The sequence below is a fragment of the Clytia hemisphaerica genome, unplaced genomic scaffold (assembly GCF_902728285.1).
Source record: "Clytia hemisphaerica strain Z4C2 unplaced genomic scaffold, Clytia hemisphaerica genome assembly, whole genome shotgun sequence".
Lineage (NCBI taxonomy): Eukaryota > Metazoa > Cnidaria > Hydrozoa > Leptothecata > Clytiidae > Clytia > Clytia hemisphaerica.
In genome coordinates this window covers 1210514-1231515 of record NW_027103839.1, presented here as the reverse complement: position 1 = coordinate 1231515, position 21002 = coordinate 1210514, and the positions used below count along the sequence as shown (strand labels likewise).

Genomic DNA, 21002 nt, shown 5'->3' with positions numbered 1-21002 from the left:
ATTGTATGCAATATTTCATTAGACATTACTCCTATAGTAAAAACCTATTCTTTTTTTGGCATTTGTGCTCTCGTAGTGAACGGTCATGCTCTCGGATAACTGACCTGTCAAGGAAAAAGGGGCGTTTTGAATTTTATGGCTTAATCTTTTGGCTGGCTAATATTCTTGTGGTTTTTTTTTTATTGTTATTTGGCTTGTTGTATTGATTGGTTTTGGTAATATGAGTCAAGCAAAGACAAGGAGTTCTACTGAAGTCACAAAAATGTTTGAAGCCATTGACAAAAAACTTGAAACTGTTGCTTCGAAGGATGATTTAGCTGAAATCAGAGATCTATTCCAAACTTTAAATGACAAAATTGTATACCAGGATGCAAAGATTGCCTCTTTAGAAAAGGAATCTACTAACCACGAAGAGAGAATTCTACACTTAGAGGAAAATTTACAGATCCTTCAGGATAAAAACGCAGTACTAAACAGTTCAGTAAACTTTTTAACAAAGCAAAATGATGCTCAGGAGCAATATTTCACGCAGAAGCTGCCTGAGGATCAATGGAATTCCAAAAGATGTAAACGAGTCAAGTGCAGATTGTGTGACTAAGGTGACTGAGGGTTTGTAAGGATTTGAATATCAACTTAGAGGCAAGTGACATTGACAGGGCCCATCGTGTGGGAAAAGATCGTAAAACTATGATTGTTAAATTTTACTCCTTCAATAAACGAACAAGTATCTACAAAATAGGAAAAATGCTACGAACAAAAATATAAAAGTTTATTTGGATTGACGAAACAGCGTCTCAAATTGTTGGATGAGGCCAGAGAGTTGATCACGAGAGATTGTAACGTTGAGTACGTATTTGGAGACATCAACTGCAATGTGGTTGCGAAATTGAAATCCTCCCAGTACAAGTTCTTCGACAACATTCACACGTTCAAAGATATGATTTTGCGTACAGAGTAGTCCTTCTTTTGTCATTGTCAACACCCTTGATGTATAGCATCTATGTATCTTTGGTGACATAATCTGACATAATCTTGAAAACATAGAGTTTTTTTTCTGTTGTGTTTTTGTTTTGTTTTCGTCAAACACTCTATTTTTTCCCTTATAACATTTTTTAAACCATCTGCCGTTTTTGCATTTTATATAATGCCCTTTTTCTTTTTTCTACACTGAAAGTGATTATTAATTGCTTTTCTTTTGTCTTTTTATCACCTGCACTTTGATTACGGGTGTGATTACCATTACATTTGTGTTCGAGTATTTTCTACCTAATTACTTTTTATCAATTCTTTTTTTTTTTTCTATAATGTCTTGTCGTATCTTTTTTACTATTTTATGTGTATGTTGGAGCTACATCTGTAAGGTTTGTTTTGGTTTTGGATTTGTCGAACCGGATGGCTTGATATGGGAATAAGTCTACAGCAGTATAGAGCGTGCGTTGGAAATTTTAACTCTTGCAAATATCTTTTCGGGAGAGTAAGCCTGAGTCTATGTATTAATCTTATGTTTTGGGGGTTACCAAACCTTCTCCCCTATCGTTTCCATCTTTTCTGGTTACAATATTTTTATACACTTTTTCAGCTTAGCCTTCTCCTTTTAGCAGGAGATATTGAGTCTAACCCGGGGCCGAGAGAGAAAGATAACACCTTATCAATTTCTCATTGGAATCTAAACAGCGTTTGGGTTAATAAATTTTCAAAGATTGCTCAAATTACTGCCTTTCTGAGTGCTCACAAGTTTGATATCTTCTGCGTTGGTGAGTCGTTTCTCGATTCTTCTATCGAGAGCGATGATTCGAGGTTGAAGATAGAAAATTATGAGTTGCTCAGATGTGATCACCCATCTAACTCAAAAATAGGTGGTGTTTGTCTTTATTATAGAGAGGGTCTTTCTGTTGATAGAAGGCCTGAGTTGTCTTCTCTTGACGAGTGCCTTGTTTGTGAAGTTAAATCTGGTTCGAAAAAACTTCTTCTTTGTCTTCTCTACCGAACTCCTAGTCAAAATGCAGAAGAATTTTCTGCATTTAAACAAAAATTGGAGGAAACTATCAGAAAAATTTATAATGTTTCTCCTACTTTAGCTATTTTTCTCGGTGACTTTAACGCAAGAAACTCAGTTTGGTGGACTGGTGATATCACAAATTCTCAAGGAGAGGACATTAGCGAGTTAGCTTCACAATATGGGTTACATCAACTGATTGATGAGCCGACTCATCTTCGTCCTGGGTGTTCTCCTTCTTGCATTGATCTTATTTTTTTCATCTTCGCGGACTCCTATTTTAGACTCCGGGGTTTTACCTTCACTTAATCCACGTTGCCACCACCAGATACCCTTCGTAAAACTAAACTTTCAAACTACATTCCCTCCAGCCTATAAACGCAAGATTTGGGACTTTTCTCGTGCCGATGAGAGGGGAATCGTGCTTGCCCTGAATGCCATTGATTGGGAAACCTCCTTTCTGGGACTCAACGTAGAAGATCGTGTTTCCCTTCTCTCTGAATATATACTTAATATTTTTTCTAATTTTGTTCCAAATAAAACTATCACCATCAGAGACAAAGATGCGTTATGGATGACTCCTGAGATAAAGCAGATGCTTTTGGATAAGGCTAAGATATATCGTCGTTGGAGAAAATGGGGAAATCCTTTAGATGGTCAGGCACTTGTTGACATGGTTGACAGGTGTAGATTGGCCATCAAGACTGCCAAGGATAACTATTTTTCTCGTCTTGGCAACTCTTTAAATGATCCAAACATAGGAAGTAAGAAATACTGGTCTACTCTGAAGCAGTTTCTGAACGTACGTAAAACCCCGAAAATTCCACCTATTCGAAATGAAAGAAACGTCCTTGTAAGCGATGTTTCTGAGAAGGCCGATATTTTCAACTCTTTTTTTTCAAACCAATGCTCACTTATCGATACTGGCAGTGTTTTGCCACCTGAACAATTTCTTACTAACTCCAGACTCGATAATCTTGTATTTGAAGAAGAAAAAATCGAGTCTATTATTAATTCTTTGAATGTTAACAAGGCCCATGGGTGGGATAATATTTCTACTCGTATGGTCAGAATCTGTGGTAAGTCTCTAGTAAAACCTTTGCTTAGTATATTCAATCTTTCTATCAACTCTGGCATCTTCCCATCACAGTGGAAGAAAGGAAACGTGGTTCCTGTCTATAAAAAGGGAGACAGGAGCATAGCCAAAAACTACAGACCAGTGTCTCTTCTTCCTGTGTTTGGAAAAATATATGAAAAGTGTATTTATGATACACTTTACAGACATTTTGAAAATAACAACTTATTTTCTCCTTGTCAGTCTGGTTTTCGGGAGGGGGATTCCTGCATTTCTCAGTTGTTATCCATAACGCATGATATTTATACAGGGTTTGACAAAGATCCTTCTCTAGATACCAGGGGGGTGTTTTTAGACATTTCAAAGGCATTCGATCGGGTGTGGCACGATGGCTTACTCTTTAAACTCAAATCTTATGGGGTGACTGGACCGTTACTTTCCTTAATTCGCAGCTTTCTTGACGATAGGCATCAGAGAGTTGTGTTGAATGGGAAAACATCTGAGTGGAAGCGAATCAATGCAGGTGTACCTCAAGGCTCGATTCTTGGTCCATTGTTCTTCTTAATTTATATTAATGATCTTCCAGAAAACCTTGAGTCAAAACCCAAGATCTTTGCTGACGATACCTCTTTATTCTCTCTTGTGATTGATCAACTCTTGAGCCTTGATGTACTTAACAGAGATCTCTCCAGGATAACTGATTGGGCTCATCAATGGAAGATGTCTTTTAACCCTGACCCATCTAAGCAAGCTGTTGAAGTCTATTTTACCTGTAGACTCACTCCTCCTAATGCTCCAGTAATATCCTTTAATAACTCTAATATCGCGACCAGTGAGTACCAGAAACATCTTGGTTTAATCTTAGATTCAAAACTTTCTTTTGATCGCCATCTAGATGAGAAGATACAAAAGGCCAATAAAGGAATTGGTCTTATTAACCGACTTCGCAAGCATGTGCCTAGGAGATCTCTACTAACCATTTATAAATCTTTCATTAGGCCTCATCTTGATTATGGTGATATCGTATATGACCGCCCAGGAAATGCTACCTTTGTGCAGAAGCTTGAATCTATTCAATATAATGCCTGCCTTGCTATAACAGGCTGTTTTCGTGGAACGTCTCAAGAAAAACTATATTCAGAACTTGGTCTTGAAAGTCTTGCTGACAGGCGCTTTGCTAGAAGAATGACATTCTTCTATGGAATTATTAACAATTTAGCCCCTTCGTATTTACGTAACTACCACCTGCCAGTAAGACTTACAGCACCAGGTGGCCTTAGAACAAGAAATCCTATTTATCCTCTTAATATACGAACTGAACGTTTCCGTAACACTTTTTTTCCGTACTGCATATCTCAGTGGAATGTTCTGGGAGGTAATATACGAGATCTACCTTCAATTAAAACTTTCAAAAAAGCAATCTATGAATTTTTGAGACCCAAGCAATCCCATGTTTTTGATGTTCCTGACATTCAAGGAGTGATCTTTCTTAATCGACTTCGGGTCGGTTTCAGCCATCTCAACGAGCATAAATTTAGACATGGCTTCCGCGACACTTTAGACCCTTTCTGTGGTTGCCGAACTAACTCTGTTGAAAACACTCAACACTTTCTTCTGCACTGCTCTATATATTCCCATGCAAGACAATCTTTGTTCGACAAACTTCAGACCCTAGGCATTATTTTTCATCCGCCACTTAACCCTCCTTTTTTCTGTCGGCTTTTATTATATGGGGATGAAAGTTTGACTTCAAATCTAAATAAATCTATTCTTTGTTCTGTTGTTGAATTTCTTAACGAAACTGGAAGGTTTAGCGGTGCTTTATTTTAGGCTTTTACCTAACAACTGTAGCTTCCTTCTCCAAGATTTTTTCTTTTTTTTTTATTCTTTATTTACTTATTTATTTATTTTTTACATAGTCTAGTACCTCTGGCGATATAACGTTAGTTCCTAGCGGGGGGAGGGACTATATTTTATGTTTAAGTAATGTTTTGTAATATATGTTCGTAGTGTACACGTGTCTTTGTTTCAATAAAGAAAAAAAAAAAAAAAAAAAAAAAAAAAATTTGAAAAAAAATGAAATCAATCGAACTCACCTTAAAGATTTGACTCGTTCTGAAAAAGCAGCGATTAACGAGAAGAGGCGAAAATTAACTCCTTTGATAACATCAATGTCGAACGTTTCAAGAACCTAGAAAAGAGGAAACAATAAATATAAAAAGGAAACTCATCCTAGCAACTGATACAAAATAAGTAAAATTTAATTTTTGAAGATTTCGTAAACTGAGGCTGAGGCATTTTCAAGATTTGAGCCTGCGTTATGCTTAAAAACGTGTATGGTGTAAAGTGGTTTCTGGTACTTTTCATTCACTTTTACGCATATTATAAAGCGTCTAAGTAGAGAATTACCTTTTTGTATAAATGTGGCCTTTTGGGATTCATTCCAGCCATACATTTTGTTTACGATTAATCCTATTTTTCAACATTAAAATCAAGCATTTGTCATTTTTCAATTGATAGCTGACGGATTCGATAAAGATGAAACTTGAAGTATTTTTATCATAATTCAAATTTTGTTGTTTTTCTTGAACACATTATCATTGACTTACCCTGAAAATATACTGGTAATCAGAATCAGTGACAAGAGATTTATTGATGATGTTTAGACCATCTAATGAAGCTTCTATGGGAAGACAATCCACCTTAGATCCAATTTCAAAACGTTCGATCTGGAAATTGAGAATTACTTGAAATCAATTATCGGTATATTGTAAAATCAAAGTCGTCGCAAGAATCTTAAGTCGATGATTCACTCTAATTCGCAAACCAAGAGAGCAAATATTTTCTTCGAATATGAGGAGGAGTCGATACAAATTTTAGAGAGTATTTTGTAAGACTTTCTAAGCCGAAGAGGGGGTGGGGGAAGTAATTCCCGAGTTTGAATTATAGATTCGCATAATAGACGTTCGAATTATGGAGCTAAAGAAAGTGGCAGACTACTTGTACAGGGACCTATTAACATGTACCAATTACAAATATCAATAACAGCTGTACTAATTGCCCTTCCCAATATTTTGTAGGGTGACAAAAAACGTTCTAAGAAACTGGATTCATAGGATAAGAATCAATTCTATCGAAAGAATCACCAAAGAAACTACATACGTCATCGTAAATAGCTTGATACCATTGGAGCTGTTCTTGAGTATATAAACAGTATTTGTCAAGAAAATTTACTGAAAGAGAAAAAGAAATGCAAGTGATTAATCTATTGATTGATTATTAATTGATTAATTAATTAGAAGAGGAAGGTACTACTCTAAGTACTGCGAATAGAAAACTACATTGAAAGCAATAAATTTTATTGACTGTTTGACTCTCAAGTCAGTTTCTCCGAAAGTCAGTTCTTTTCGACTGTTTTATTTTGATTTTTCTCCCACCGCTTACCCAGTCCCCCAAATGTCAACACGGTCATATTTTCATATGAAATATCGCAAATATCTCGATGCTCTCGACCAATCAAAACGCTAATATTTTTTTGGGTCGGCAATAATAAAATTTATTCTGGGAAAGGTTAGCATGTTGATTCAATAGGAGAGGTCAATGAAAAACATCATCTCAAAGGTTTGCTGACAACGCCCCATTATTCTATTTTCACTGAACCAAATTCACAATCAGAAGATTGCGAGGGATGTAACAGAGAAAAGTAAAATCCTTGCAAACAATACATTGAGCTGTTTGTTCATCAAAATGCGAACCATCCTCATTTTTCCCTGCTTTTCCTTTTGATTTGAAGACAACTGGTTTCTACGCTTTTGTTGGAGTTGTTTCTTGATTTGATGGCGTTTCTCAGCCAGTAATCTGTTCCTCTTCATCAACCGTTGATGTTCTTCCTGAAGGAGCGAAAAATCTTTTAATTTCATCAAAATTCTTCAAACTTTTGCTCAGTTTTGAGAAGGAATACCGCTTTTTATAGGAAATCTGGCTGAGACGAAATTTGAATCCTTTACCAGCCGATATTTTCAATACAAAAAGTACTGTAGAGAAGCAACTCGAAATTCAAATTATGAACAAGAATGACACAAGTGATGTAAAAACGTCAAATTTTCGATCCTTTGCTAAATCATCATTAGGACAAATAAAATTTTTTCAATCTAAAAACAAGCTTTTTTAGGATAAAATTGGGTTTAAAATTGCGGAAAAATTGGACAAAATTTAAAACGGAATTTGATTATTGGTTAAAGTAGGTCCAAAGTAACCCACATATACTTGAAATTCAGCAACAACAAAAAAACAAAGTAAAACCGCTCACTTCTAAACGTTTCTCTTCTTCCTCTTCTTTTAATCTCCTTAATAATTCTTCTTTCTCTATATCCTCTTGAATGTCATTTAGGGAGAATATGGAGGTCTTCCGATCAGCTTTCTTGGATTTCTCACTCAAAGAGCCATCATCAGTTGACAAGCTTGAACGACGTACTGAAAAAAATGAAAACTCAAAAGTTCAAAAGAGAAAGAACCGACATCCAATTAAATGAAACGGCACCGTGAATACCACAGTGCATAAATAAAGACTGCGGAGAAATCGTGATTTTTTAAGCCAGTGAAAACAAAAGTGTTCATTAGGGTTGTGGATAAAGGTCGTACCATTTAAATCGCAAGAGAAAACCAATCAAGTCTCAACAATAGAATGTCATCTCAAAATACAGCATACAGATTTTCGATGATTAGGAATCGTAACGTTATTGAAAATTTATTGATGTTTTGGTAACAATTCCGAATAGTAATACCATTTTAACATGTGCTATAAAATTTTTAAAGTCTGTCGTCACAGGTCTGTTTTCAGAGAAAGCTAAACTGTGATGCTCACGGTAGCGTTTTGGTCAAAAGATCGTTGAATTTATTGCCTCGAAAGGCATTCAGTATAGACGACAATTATGCATGGTGGTGAAAGCATTGAAAAAAATAATTACAAAATCTAGGACACATTTTTTTTCTTCATAACCAATTAAAGTTGCTAAGGCTCCAGCCCCTAAAATCAGTCAATTTTTCTCACTGTTTCGTAAAGTAAAAGCTTTTTAGATAATCCAATCATTGCAAACGATAGCCCTTGACCTAATAAGTATAAATATGGTATGATATTAAGGGTTGTCAAAGCAAATCTTTCAGAAAATGAGCTAGAATGCTGAGCAACCCCAGTCCTGACCCGAAAATTGGACTTGCTTATAAAAAATGTTTAAGCTTGTCAAAATTAAACTTACCGATCAAGTCGTCTTCAAAATCATCAAAGTCACCTTCTGATGATTCACTTTCACTTTCATTTTCAACAATATCAGAAGTGGGTGGGGAGGGTGGAGGTAAAGGTGATCTTGGTGGCGTTGGTGGTTTGGGAGAACGATTCATTAAATTTTCATCGATAGCTGTGTCCATGATGCGTTTGGTACGTTTCTATAACAACATGAAGAAGAAGTATAAAATTTTTCAACACATATTCTAAAATTGAACAAATTTAAATATTTGTAAATGTGGAGCCATGCTAGACGTTCACATTATTGTAAAACATTTCCTATTTTTAGAGAATCTATGACAATGTTACTTTAAGAGTCTCCTACTTGATATTTATTTCTTATATTGAATATTACTCTTTAGGAAATAATCCTTTGTTAAAAGTTTTCCACTTCAGATATTTTAGCCCCATAATCTATTAGGTACATCAAGTAGATACAGTTCTAGCGAAGCGCAAATAATGCACAGCGATGGAAAGGAAAGAAAGTTTACTTCAATTCACAGGAATTAATTTTCGAACATTTCGAAATGCCCAATGTAAATTTGGAAAAGTCTTATCCGCGAAATATATTTGAATAAAACTTGAAAAAAAAAGTCAGATAATTACTTTTAAAATAAAAAATCAAAATTTATTTCACTACATACTTTTAAAATGTTAACATAGCATCAAAGAAGCTTTATTAACGCGTATTTCAATAACCAGTATGTATGATAATTTGCCAGTAAAAAGACACAAAAACATGAAAATATTGTCTCCTGATAATGCTATCCGCAAAATTAAGTCCCCGCGAAATCTTAAAATTTCGTGGATCAGCTCAACCGCGAAATTTGATCCCGTAGAAAATTTATCCCATTAAAGTAAGTAAATGCAAATCCACAGATGAGTTCGTTTGTAGCCGAGAACAAGGTCTTCGGTCTGTAAATTACAAATCAACAAGATGACATAATCCTACATTCCATTGTCTCCAATTTCAACAAAATGAATTGTGACAGTTCAAAGGTCATTTATCATATTAATAACACATGGTGGGTTAGTTTATACAGGAAAGCAGAAAATTTAGTGCAATGAAGTGTTGTTTTTAGAGGAAATACAGTTTTTTGTTTTAAGAATAGAATTCGTGTCTTATCAGCAGAAAAAACAGCGGCGGGTTTAAAATATGCTTTGACTAGCAAAGTATGGATGATTCTTTGAATAATGTCTTCTAAGTCGATACACATTTTTTAATAAAAACATCCAAAATTTTTAAAGCCTTGGAATGTTCCTAACTTTTTGAGTTTTCAGCCTAAAAATGTTCTTAACATGTTCTTATTTTCCCTATTTTGTGAGTATGTTTGTTCATTTTCCTAAGCAATCGGGTGTTTTAGAGTTCCCAAAGACTTTAAACGTTCTCAGCTTGTTCTTAAGATCTTTTTATACAATTTGTTCTTATAAAAAAGCGTGTATTTTAGCTTTATCTAAATGTTTAGAAAAAAATCTGAAGTTCCAACAATCCTAAATCTCTCAGTCAGCTCTTTTTTACGATTCTACGAATCCGGTCAGGAAAGTTCTGGTGAAACGAGAACTGAGTGAGTCTCTTTTTTAGGTAATTTTATATATTTCCATAGAAGATTAAACCATAGTCCGTATAAAACCCAGGTCTGGAAGCCTTTTGTTTCTTTCCATTGTTTCCTACTTGAACTTGCGTTTGAGAAATTAGTTTGTTTTGCTCGCTTTTTGATCACTTGATTAAAACCAATAAACCAATCCCAAGAGGAATACTTGGTAACGTGATCAAAAACTGAGCCAATCGATTTCTATCTTTTGATATTAACATACAACATACATAATGATGCAATTATGCTGCATAATGATGCAACAGCATAATTGCGTCAATAAGACACCCCCTTCTCACATACCCGGTGGTGGTAAAAATAACTCGATGGGGATTGATATTCCTATGTTTTTTATAGCTGGGGATTTTAATTCCATTGTTTTTGAGCCAGAAAAGTCAATGGGGATGGAAAAAATAGCACAACATTTGCAGTGAGGATTTGCTTATCTGATCTTTTTCAGCGGGACAAAAATTAGAGTATAGTTTTCCACTGGGGACGATATTTTTCCAGTGGGAAGGGGTCCCATTGGGTCTGTGAGAAGGAGGTGTAGTAAGCTGTGATGCAAAATGTTAACATTTGTCCGTCTAAAAAGGTCTTTCTAACATTAAAGTTTAATCTTGGCGCAGCAAAAGAAAAACACAAGTAAAAGCCGAATCCAATGGGATGAATGAAAACGAGCTGAAAGTTAAGCAGAGGTTGAATCAAACGCTCTTTTTATAACGGAGGTGTTTTTTAATTTCATGATGGAAATTCATATAACTTTTTGGGGAAATCATCCTAAAATATTCTTACTGTATTTGTAGGTTAGGACCTAAACCCAATCTAAATTTAGACCTCAAGCAGAAATTCTGCATTTTTGTGAAAGCTTTAAGCATTGCTATAGGGGATAATTGGTAATTTATAAGCAAAATGCTCTAACAAGAGTCTCAGTCGCCAAATTCCATGATGATGGCATTCTTAGCACATTCTAAATTTCTGGGTCAATTTCATCATGAATATTCTAATAATAAAAGCGTGTAGTTCACCAATCCCTAAACCTACGATAACCCATTTTGCTGATTATTTGGTGTAAAAGTGGTAATGCCTGTTTAGCTAGTATCACAGGTTGCTTTCGTGGAACGTCTCAGGAGAGAATATACTCTGAACTTGCCTTGAAAGCCTTGCTGACAGACGCTTTGCCAGAAGAATGATATTTTTCTATGAAATCATAAATAACCAAGCTCCGTCTTACTTACGTAACTATCTGCCAGCAAGGCTTACAGAGCCAGTTAACATAAGAACAAGAAATCCTATTTATCCTCTTAATATACGAACTGAGCGTTTTCGTAAGTAAGTAGTTTTTTTTCCACACTGCATATCCTAGTGGAATGTTCTGGACGGTAATATAAGAAATCTACCTTCTGTTAAGACCTTCAAGATTGCAATTTTAAAATTATTGAGACCCAAACAATCTCGTGTTTTTCATGTTTCTGACATAAATCGACTTCGGGTAGGGTTTAGTCATCTCAACGAGCACAAATTTAGGCATGGTTTTCGTGATACTTTAGACCCTTTTTGTGGTTGTCGAACTAACTCAGTTGAAAATACTCAGAACTTTTTTCTGCACTGCTCTATATATTCCCATGCGAAATAATCTCTGTTCGACAAACTACAAGACTTAGGTATTGTTTTTCTCCCACTAACCCTTCCTATTTTTGTCGGCTTTTATTATACGATGATGAAAGCTTGACTTTAATTTTAAATCAAACTATAATTCTTTCTGTCGTTGAATATATCCATGAATTTGGAAGATTCTGTAGTGCGTTATTTTAAGTCTACTACAACCATAGCTCCACGTCACATCTTGTTTTACTTTTTCCTTTCTTCATAGTCTATTACCTCTGGCAATATAACTTAAGTTTCTAGCGGAGGGAGGGACTATATTAATGATAAGTAGTATTTTGTTGTATATGTTCGTAGTGTACCCTGTGTTTATGTTTCAATAAAGAAAGAAAAATAAATAAATAAATAAATAAATAAAAGTGGTAAGCTAATGAATACACTTTTCTTTGATCCAAGATTTGACCATATATTTCGTATCAAAATATCACGTTTAATCCAGAATATTTCGGCGAAATCAGAGACACATGACTTGTTTGTCTTATCATTGTGTTGAGGGTCATATTCATTGACAAAAACAAGAGAATTCTTGCATCATTTTGATAATTGTGTAGTTTGTTCTTGTAGTTTGTTAAGGTTTTACTTTTAGACACAAGGATTTCTAGATCCTGACACTGTCACTGCAGACACGACATAAGCCCCCCCCCCCAGCCTGATACCCTCGAGTATTAACACGATTTGTTTTGTAAGACGTGTTTGGATTTTTTGTTTTGTAAGAGTCGTCTCTTATCCAAATCGGTTATTTGAAGTTGGATGGCTTTTCTTTCACACTTGGTCTTGCTTACTAAACTCATTATAACACAAGACTTCTGAACCCCAAAGTTGCCTTATATGGGATAATTTATTTCATGCTTTTCGGAAGATCATCCTTGGCAAAGCACCATACTTTCTCTGAAAAGACTCGCCATTTTTATATTTTCAAGTAGTTTTTGTAAAATTTGTTATTTTTAACCCCAACTAAACCACATTATCTTCTCTTTTGTATGAAAATCAAAGAGCTTTACTTTTTCAGTTATTTGAGCTCCTGATTATTCGAAGCAAATCCCTACATCCCCATTTGTAAGTCGAAGACTTTCGAATGGATTTATGAAGAGTACTGTAAGAAATGTTCAACTTACAGGGCGCCTTCTCCTTCCATTTTTTGTGTTTTCATCTGAAATAAAGAAGAAAAGAAAGAATTAAACGCATAACTCCAACCTTAAAAATGTATTAATGTCTTTTGGAAAAATGCAATTCTGCATAACATGAATAACAGAACAAGAATAACAGAATAAGGTTAATTTTTTTCTAAAAGGACGGAATTTTTAGCATAGTAAAAACGATTGGGGCCTCAAATCTTTAGAAAAGTCTACTAAATACTGGTTCTAAGACAGTTTTAAAGATTACCGTATTAGGGGTAACATCAATAGCGATGATCAAGAACTCTTTTTGTGCAAGACAACTTTATAGAGAAAATATTGTAAAATTTCCATACCTTGCTTTAGCTCCACCCCTAGTAGAGTTTCATTGATTTGAAAACGGTTTTTATTCTTGGTAGGGTGAACACGGATATATCGAGTGGCCAAACCTTCGTCTAGAACATGGATGGAAAATGCTTTCTTCCCATCATCGCGAAAGTTCTACAAAATGAAAAATTTTTACGCAATTAACGTCTATTCCACTTTGCGACTTTTTCGAATGTTTTGAAAGAAAAACACTTGAAAGGGTTCTATTTTTCGAAAATCGTCAAAGTGAAACTCACAAAGAAACGGTTTTTTAGTGAGGTGTGCTTGTTATACTTGGAACGATAGATTCTGTCGTGATGTAGACGATGCTATCGTTCGTTAGATGGATAGTAAGCACGGGAAAAAATATATGCGCAGACTTTACAGCCAATGCGACTGTTTACGGGGAAAATAATGGCGGTAGAGCTCTGGAACAAACACTGTAAACACCTCCGTCACTGCTTACTCCGCCCCGGACTAACCACCACTTGCAAATTTCCCGCATCCTAAACTTTACACCTTTTCGACCGTAGTCGCGCGGGCATTTTTTTGTCCGCTTTATCCCACTAAAACCGTGCCAATCCTTTTTGTGGCTACGGTCGAAAAGGTGTATTCCCTTTTTAGGATTGTCTAGTATCACACTACAAAATGTGGGTTTTGAAATTTGAAATTTCGCTTATTGGTCAATTACGCATTTGTGTAATTCAAGTACGCTTTGAATGCTTTCTCATCGCACATAAAATGATTTATGAAAATACTATACGATTACCGTCGGGTAGAAGTACTACTTTACTTTAGAATAAATTGCTAAAAGGAAGTTAACTTAGTCCAGGAGAGAGAGAGGAGTATGAGAGTACGGCACTGAAAGGTAATTATTAAATCCTTCTAAAGAAAGGAGTCGTTACAATCATGAAATTTGATTTCAATCGTCACTGAGTCTGATATCGAAAAATTAAGGCCAAATGTCGGCCAAATAAACAGATAGATGGTATAACAATCATCAATGTTATCGGTAAAAGAAACCAATGTAGATATCCATTAACATTAAAGACAAAAAGCATGAAGCACTCACGAATATATTTCCAACAGGATCATTATAGCTGAACCAATCACTACCGTCGATTGAATAACTCATTGTGAACGAGCATTTCCGCTGACGTTGTGTGGATTTCTTGTTCTTGTCTTTTTGCTAGTTGAATGGAGATAGATAGGGAGATTTTTCAATATATTAAAGGAAAAAACATTCGAAATTTTCGCGAATTTTAAAAAGTTTTGTAACATTTTTGGATGAGGACAAATAAATTTTAGCGAATATAGATAATTTTTTTTCTCGCACAATATTTTTAAATTGCTCGACGGTGAAAGTCTCTAAAGCGTAAGTTTCTTCCCTTAAAATATACAACAAAAATCATTGCGTATTCAAAGGTACGCATTGATTTAATGGCGCGCTGTAATCCAGTCACTAACAAAAGTATACAGGGGGATTAATTTCAATAAATAGATAATGCTTATAAAAATATGTGTAATCGATGACATGAAAAAACACATACCTCTAAAACAATTTGCTGCACAAAATGTTCTTTCCCCAAATCAACTTCTAAATAATCAGGTGGTGGTGGCGGTGGCGGCGTTTTTGGCGTTTCGGGTGGCTTTTCTATTTCCAAGGGTGGTGTGGGCGGTTTTTGTTCTTCACGTAGAGTTTCAACATTATTGTTAGTTGTAGATTCTACAACTGTTTTATCTTTATGCTTTTTCTTTGACGAATGTTTCTTACGGCGACGCCTTCGCGATTTCTTACTTTGCGGTGATTCCGCTTCTGGGGTAATCGAGACCCTCTCTTTTGGTGTGATCTTTTCTCGATTACCCAAAGCAAGTCGAAGTTTACTTCTCATACTTGTTAGAGGTGGTAGTTTATTAATTTTCTTTTTCTTTGTTGCGCGCTTTGGTTGTGCGTTTTCCGTCGTTTTTTCGGTCCTTATTTTACGTAATTTCTCAAGAGCGGAAATTTTCTGGTCTTTCATTTTGACCTCAATACTTGGTAAAGAAAAGCTTTCTTCTTCCTCTTCAATCTCTTCCTCAAGTTCTGATTTTTCTTCTGTGACGTCAATTAGATCGGGATCTTCTTTTATGATGTCAATTCTCTCAGGTTCCTTTGTGACGTCATTTTCAACAAGTGGCGGTAAAATTGGTGTCACTTTTTTAGGACTCACGAATTCTAGTTCTTTTTTACGTTTCTCCTTCAATTTTTCTTTAAGTCTTTCATAATTCAATTTTCTCTCATGTTCATCTTTTTCTGCTGATTCAGCAACTTTACGATAATTTTCAATTTTCTCTAACCTTCTTTCATTTTTAATTTTGTCAATGTAACTCGAAATTTCAAGCATGCGCTTTTGTCGTTTTGTCTTCACATTTTCTCTTCTTCGAAGTTTTTCTTCAAATTGTCGGATGTAACGTTCTGAAAAGACAGTTCAAATATTAAGTCTGTATAAGCCTGGTCTGTAAGTTTTCCTAAACAAAAGTACCTAAACATACATACCTAAAAAAACCCACAGCTTATAGTTAAGTTTGAAAGAACATTGTGTCCAGTACACCTGAAAAGGCCGACACGAAATGAATCCGAAGACTTTTGAGTATGAAGAAGTTAAAAGAATAAAGAGTTAAAAGAACTAATCGCAATGGAACCTTACAATCTCGTTATAAAAAAATGCATGGGCATTTAACACATTATTTTAGACGGATCAAGAATTTTCCTTTATGAGAAAGGTTCGAAATATGGATCAAAATCTAAAAGCTGAAATCACCATTTTGTTTGTAAAATCGTTGTAATGAAAGATCAATTTTTTCTTTGACAGACTCTCTCAGTTTTTGGTACTGTCTATTGAAGAATTCAAGTCTTGAAATAGATTCCACCAGCAGCTGGAAAGAGAAAGAAATATATTTTTTAGTTCATGAAACTTCTACAAGTATTGGGCTTTTCCAGAAAAAAACCGTGCACCCCCTTTTGAGGAGGTCCAACCTTTTATGACCTACCCCCTTGGAATTCCAGGCAATTTTAGGATCATACCCCTCTGGAATTCCAAATTCTTACAAATTTTCAATCATTACCCCCTTGGAATTCCACTGCATTTCAAACCTTACCCCCTTGGAACAGAAATGGACCTCGTCAACAGGGGGTGCACGATTTTTCCATTCTCTCAGAACAAGGCCAGGGACTATGATGAACTTGAAATTATTCTACAGTTCAGTAATTCTACATTATGCCTACACGGAAAGTTAAACAGTATTAAGGCCCGAACTCGATCAGTTTTTTTTTCTGTATGTCTTGATTTATTGAAATTCAATAAACTTACCCTCTGTTTCCGACACCCTTCCGTCTTGTAATCACAAAAACATTTCTTGTGGTGAGGAAAAAAGCACCACGTGTTTCGATCTTTGTTTCGCCAACGTTTCTGTGGCGACAGAAGCACCATCATGAAATTCAACTTCTCGAAGAAGATTTCCTTGTGAAGCTGTTGAAACAAAAGTAAGTAAGTCGGTGGCCGCAGTCAAAGGCGGCCAGACGGCTCCTCTTTTGATAACTATCTACCCGAAGGTATGGAGGGGAGGGCGATATTCAAGTACCATTTTTGTGCAACCTTGCGCCAAACGTAGCCTAAGGCTCTAGCTTTGCGCTACGGGCGCTTGAAACAAGTATTCACCGACGAAAGAATTCAGTGCAATTAGTTGGAAAGTGATGTATGAATCCCCTGCAATAATTTGAAATTACTCCTGTTAAAAAAAAGTGAATATCTAGGGATTATATTAGTCGAGATTTTTAAAAACACAGTCCATAAAATGTCTTCACCTGTTCATCAAACTTCAAACCATGACGTAATCTTATCAGATTCTTTAACAATGCATTGCGTTGACTTTCTGCACCATGGTAACCAAGAAAATGAACTTGCTCTTCGTCCTCCACCAGATTTGACAGGCTCCTACAAGAAGATATAATAAAGTTGGGGAAGAATACAAAGACAAAAGTACCAAGAAGTTGAATGTCTATACACAAATAAATTAGAAGCTTTTGACTGAATCATTACCCAATACACGTTTAGAAGAACATCCAAAATTTTGCAGCCTTCGGATGCCCTTAACTTTTTGAGTTTTAGGGGTTAAAATATTTTTACATTGTTCTCGACATTTTGGCCATCGAAGCCTTATGTTCTTATATAGTTTGTTCTTATATAAAAAACGTGTAGGAAAATATTTATAAATGACGGACAGGTTTTGTTGAGTAAAAATGAGACAAAACGGAGATCATAGATAAGCTTTGACCATACCATTTTTGGATACTACTAATTCAGGGCTATCCAGCCGTGAGAATGATTTTTTCTAAAAATTCCTCTAGGAAAATGCTGACGTCATCGGAAAACGCCAAAAACGTCGATTTTTCGCCTTAAAAATGCCATTTCTCGGCACCAGGTGGTCGAAACTTAACAAATAACCCCATTTTCTTTATCTATTTTTCACGCTGAATCTGTTGGTAGCCTCAGATATTTGATTTTCAGACTTCGAAAAAACTGTTAGTAAAAAACTTGATAAGTAAGGGTAAATTTTTTTGTCAATTCTACATCCTATTAGGGGCATAATATCAGAAATTTCCCCTCATCTAGGGGGTGCCCTACGAAAACCATTTTTATGGCCTTTTCTGAATCTCGGACGCTGGTCTATATGGACAAAGTCTTTTTCAATCATTGTTTAAGTTTGTTAGGGAGTGAGAAGAAAGTATCTAATAGGTGGGGTGGAAGATTTTCAAAAATTCCAAAATAAATTCGGTCCCCCTTTGATATCCTAAAAAGTCAATATATTTTTGGTATCCCCTCCTAATACAATTTTGGTCTAAGAAAAGTCAAACAGCTTAAAGGAGGCCTTAAAAAGGTCAAAGGTAGACAAGGAACATTTGAAATCTATATTAATAAATAAAAATTTGGAACCCCCCCCCACCTAAAGGCTTTTTTGAGACCCCCTCCCTTTAGGGGCGGAAAAATATTTGACTCCCCCTAGAATCATTCAAGAATCATCCACCCCTTAGTAAATACTTTCTGACCACCCCCTTATGATTCCTAGACATCACACAGAGATTGTAAAAGTAAAATGAACTAAGAACAACACGATGACTTACTGAGTATCAGAGAATTGCCCATCGTGCCGAAACAAGAAATCAGAAATATATTGATTATCATGTGGGATCTGGTAATTTGGTGTGTGATCATTTGTGTAAAGTTGATATCGAGTGATTGTTGTTCTTGGGTGTTTCACATCTACAAGTGAAACCTAAAAGGAACAAATACAGTGAAATGGTTGGCAAATAAATATATACCGTAATATACGTTTTTTATAAGAATATCCAAAATTTTAGAGACCTTAGGATGTTCTTAAATTTTTGAGATTTAGGCCTAAAAATGGTTTTAACATGTTCTTATTTTCACCATTCTGTGAGTATTTTCGTCCATTTTCTTAAGAAATTGACCGTTTTAGAGTCTGCAAAGCCTTAAAATGTTCTTAACATTTTGGACATCGAAGACTTATGCTCTTATATAATTTGTTCTTATAAAAAACGTTTATGGGAAACTCCGTTCAGCGTCGATACCAATTGTCCTAAAAGGCTTTTCTACTACAAAGCCCTGTCAAACAAGCACTTTACCAAATTATCGAAAACATATGCTATCGCAATGTTGAAAATGCTGACACAAAAGGTTTGTTTGTAGAAGTATAAATACTACGTAGAAAATCTCCGAACATTCAGCCTTATACAGTATTGAAAGTTTATCGTGGCTTGGATCACAAGATCTACATTTGCCAAAGCAAACTCACGATAAACTTCCAATATAAATACTACTGCTTTCAAACAAAATGTTTTACCAAATTATTGAAAACATATTCTATCACGATGTTGAAAATACGAACACAAAAGGTTTGGTTTTAAAATATAAATGTGCACACCCTATAATCTTCAACCTTCATACAGTATTGGAAGTTTATCATAGCTTGGATCACGTTATCTACGCGTTTGCCAAAGCCACGATAAACTTTCAACATATGAATACTGTATTATGTACTCTGCCGATAAACTGGCAGATAAATTAAAGCTTATTCTTAATCCAACCTTATATTTATCGCATTTATTCGTCTGTGTAGCTTCATTCTGTTGGTATCTGGTTAGACGATAACGTAACAAATCTGAATTCAAATTTCCTGTTTGAGATGCAGTATAAGCTATTGTTTGCGAAGACATTTCAAACCATAAACTTTTTTTAACATCAAATAAAATGGAACATGTCTCCCATTTTGAAAAAAACACAACAAGCTACCAACAATCATTTTCTCTGCTTAGTAACAATAATTAAATTTTTGTCATATATTTTCTCTGATTTCTCAAAAATCTAAAAATTTGACAAGTAATTTTAATTTTCAACAATTATATTGCTTTATCGTTTTTTCTATCATTTCACCCGACAAAAAATTACAGTTACACCAATTAAAATATATCTTTATTGATTTTGAGCACGTGATTGACAGGGTCGATGTACGCTTGGCAAATATTTAGCTGGACTATAACTTTTGGGCTATGATCTCGGAAATATTTTTGGTCCCGTGTTGAAGAGGTTGGGTAGGTTGAAGAGGTTTGTTTTAGAAACAAGGGAGCTTTTTTTTTGAGTTGAAACATAATTCTAAATCGCACAATATTAGGATTTGTTCAAATGAAACCAGGTTATAATTGAGAAATAGAAGAATTTTATGGATACAAAAAGTCGTTGCAATAATGATTACATAACTATCGCAAGTTTTGCAAATTTTGGCAGAGTCTTCACGAAAAATCTGAATTTCAGCCAAAACACTTAGGGAAAAAGTAACAAATTAGGTGAAAAAGAGGTTGATTCACGAACTTTAATTGACGCGGAAATTTTAGATTCTCAATTTGCGAAAAAGGAAATCCACAAGAGAGAGTTATATAGTTAACTTAAGGTGGCGGGACTTTTTTCCGTTGATAGGGCGATTTTTCAAGCACCCAGCAGGACAAAAATGCTCACTGTGGCCTAAATAATAAAAATATCGCTCTGAAATTTCCAGGAGATGTTCAGAAAGACCTAAGCATCTCAAAACACCCAAAAACCAAAATTCAACAATTCTTTCAATGATTTTTAATTTGGCGGTAGACCGCCACCTTAAGGTACGTCGGGTTCATTTCTAAAGCTTCTAGCACCATCTTCTGGTTATCAAGGTCAAGAGGTAGTCTCTACAGCACTATCAAATCATTTTCTACTTTTGAATTTCTACTCATCAACCACCAGAACAGCACTTAATCACAATCATGAAACTCGTACACATCCGCAATTGATCATCGCGTGTGACGTCAAAAAGATTCAACTGCATAGCAAAGTGTTTAAGGAAACGCCTTAAGGAAAACATTACCATGGAAATCAAAAGTTCAAAATGGCGCAGGAACATATAATCATTTTGTATTATATGAATGTTAAGCAGGCTACAGGCATATTGAAATTGTTTCATACACGATATCTACCAATCTCGTTCCCGGAGCCACTTGCACCACTCTTGGATTTTACTGGTGGACGTTGGTACAATGGTGAGCTCTATCATAATTATTATAAGAGACTATCTATTGCTGCAAAATGTTCTTTTGTTAGTTTCTTTTCAGATTCCCTAAACCGAATGTAGGAACACCACACAAAAACAAGAATAATTAGTGGTCAATTGGTCAAATTTTGCGTATAAAAAGTGACAACCCCTAGCTTTCGGTATCGAAAAAGGAAAACGGATAAAACCTTTTTGGATCCTAAATCAAAGGACATAATGAATTAATGGTATAGTTAGTGTATCTATTTAAATGTGCATGATTGAAACCAAAGATCTAACA

General features: G+C 35.2%; 1 protein-coding gene across 3 annotated transcripts in view; it reads right to left on the bottom strand.

The window, feature by feature from the left end:
- Positions 1-21002, bottom strand: part of LOC136807402 (golgin subfamily A member 6-like protein 24) — a 79073-nt gene that overhangs the window by 1241 nt on the left and 56830 nt on the right. For 2 of the 3 annotated variants that reach the window (XM_067063985.1, XM_067063984.1), the window contains exons 3-15: positions 18249-18400; positions 16932-17061; positions 16438-16596; positions 15889-16003; positions 14638-15542; positions 13078-13222; positions 12722-12756; positions 8327-8513; positions 7381-7544; positions 6797-6961; positions 6234-6304; positions 5681-5800; positions 5168-5262 (exon numbers count right to left, since the gene is read on the bottom strand). In XM_067063985.1, coding sequence (XP_066920086.1) covers positions 6302-6304; positions 6797-6961; positions 7381-7544; positions 8327-8513; positions 12722-12756; positions 13078-13222; positions 14638-15542; positions 15889-16003; positions 16438-16560 — 1842 coding nt within the window. In that variant the 5' untranslated portion in view covers positions 16561-16596; positions 16932-17061; positions 18249-18400 and the 3' untranslated portion in view covers positions 5168-5262; positions 5681-5800; positions 6234-6301. Of the gene's footprint in view, positions 1-5167; positions 5263-5680; positions 5801-6233; positions 6305-6796; positions 6962-7380; positions 7545-8326; positions 8514-12721; positions 12757-13077; positions 13223-14159; positions 14277-14637; positions 15543-15888; positions 16004-16437; positions 16597-16931; positions 17062-18248; positions 18401-21002 lie in introns of all 3 variants that reach the window. The other variant, XM_067063983.1, reaches the window with a different exon arrangement.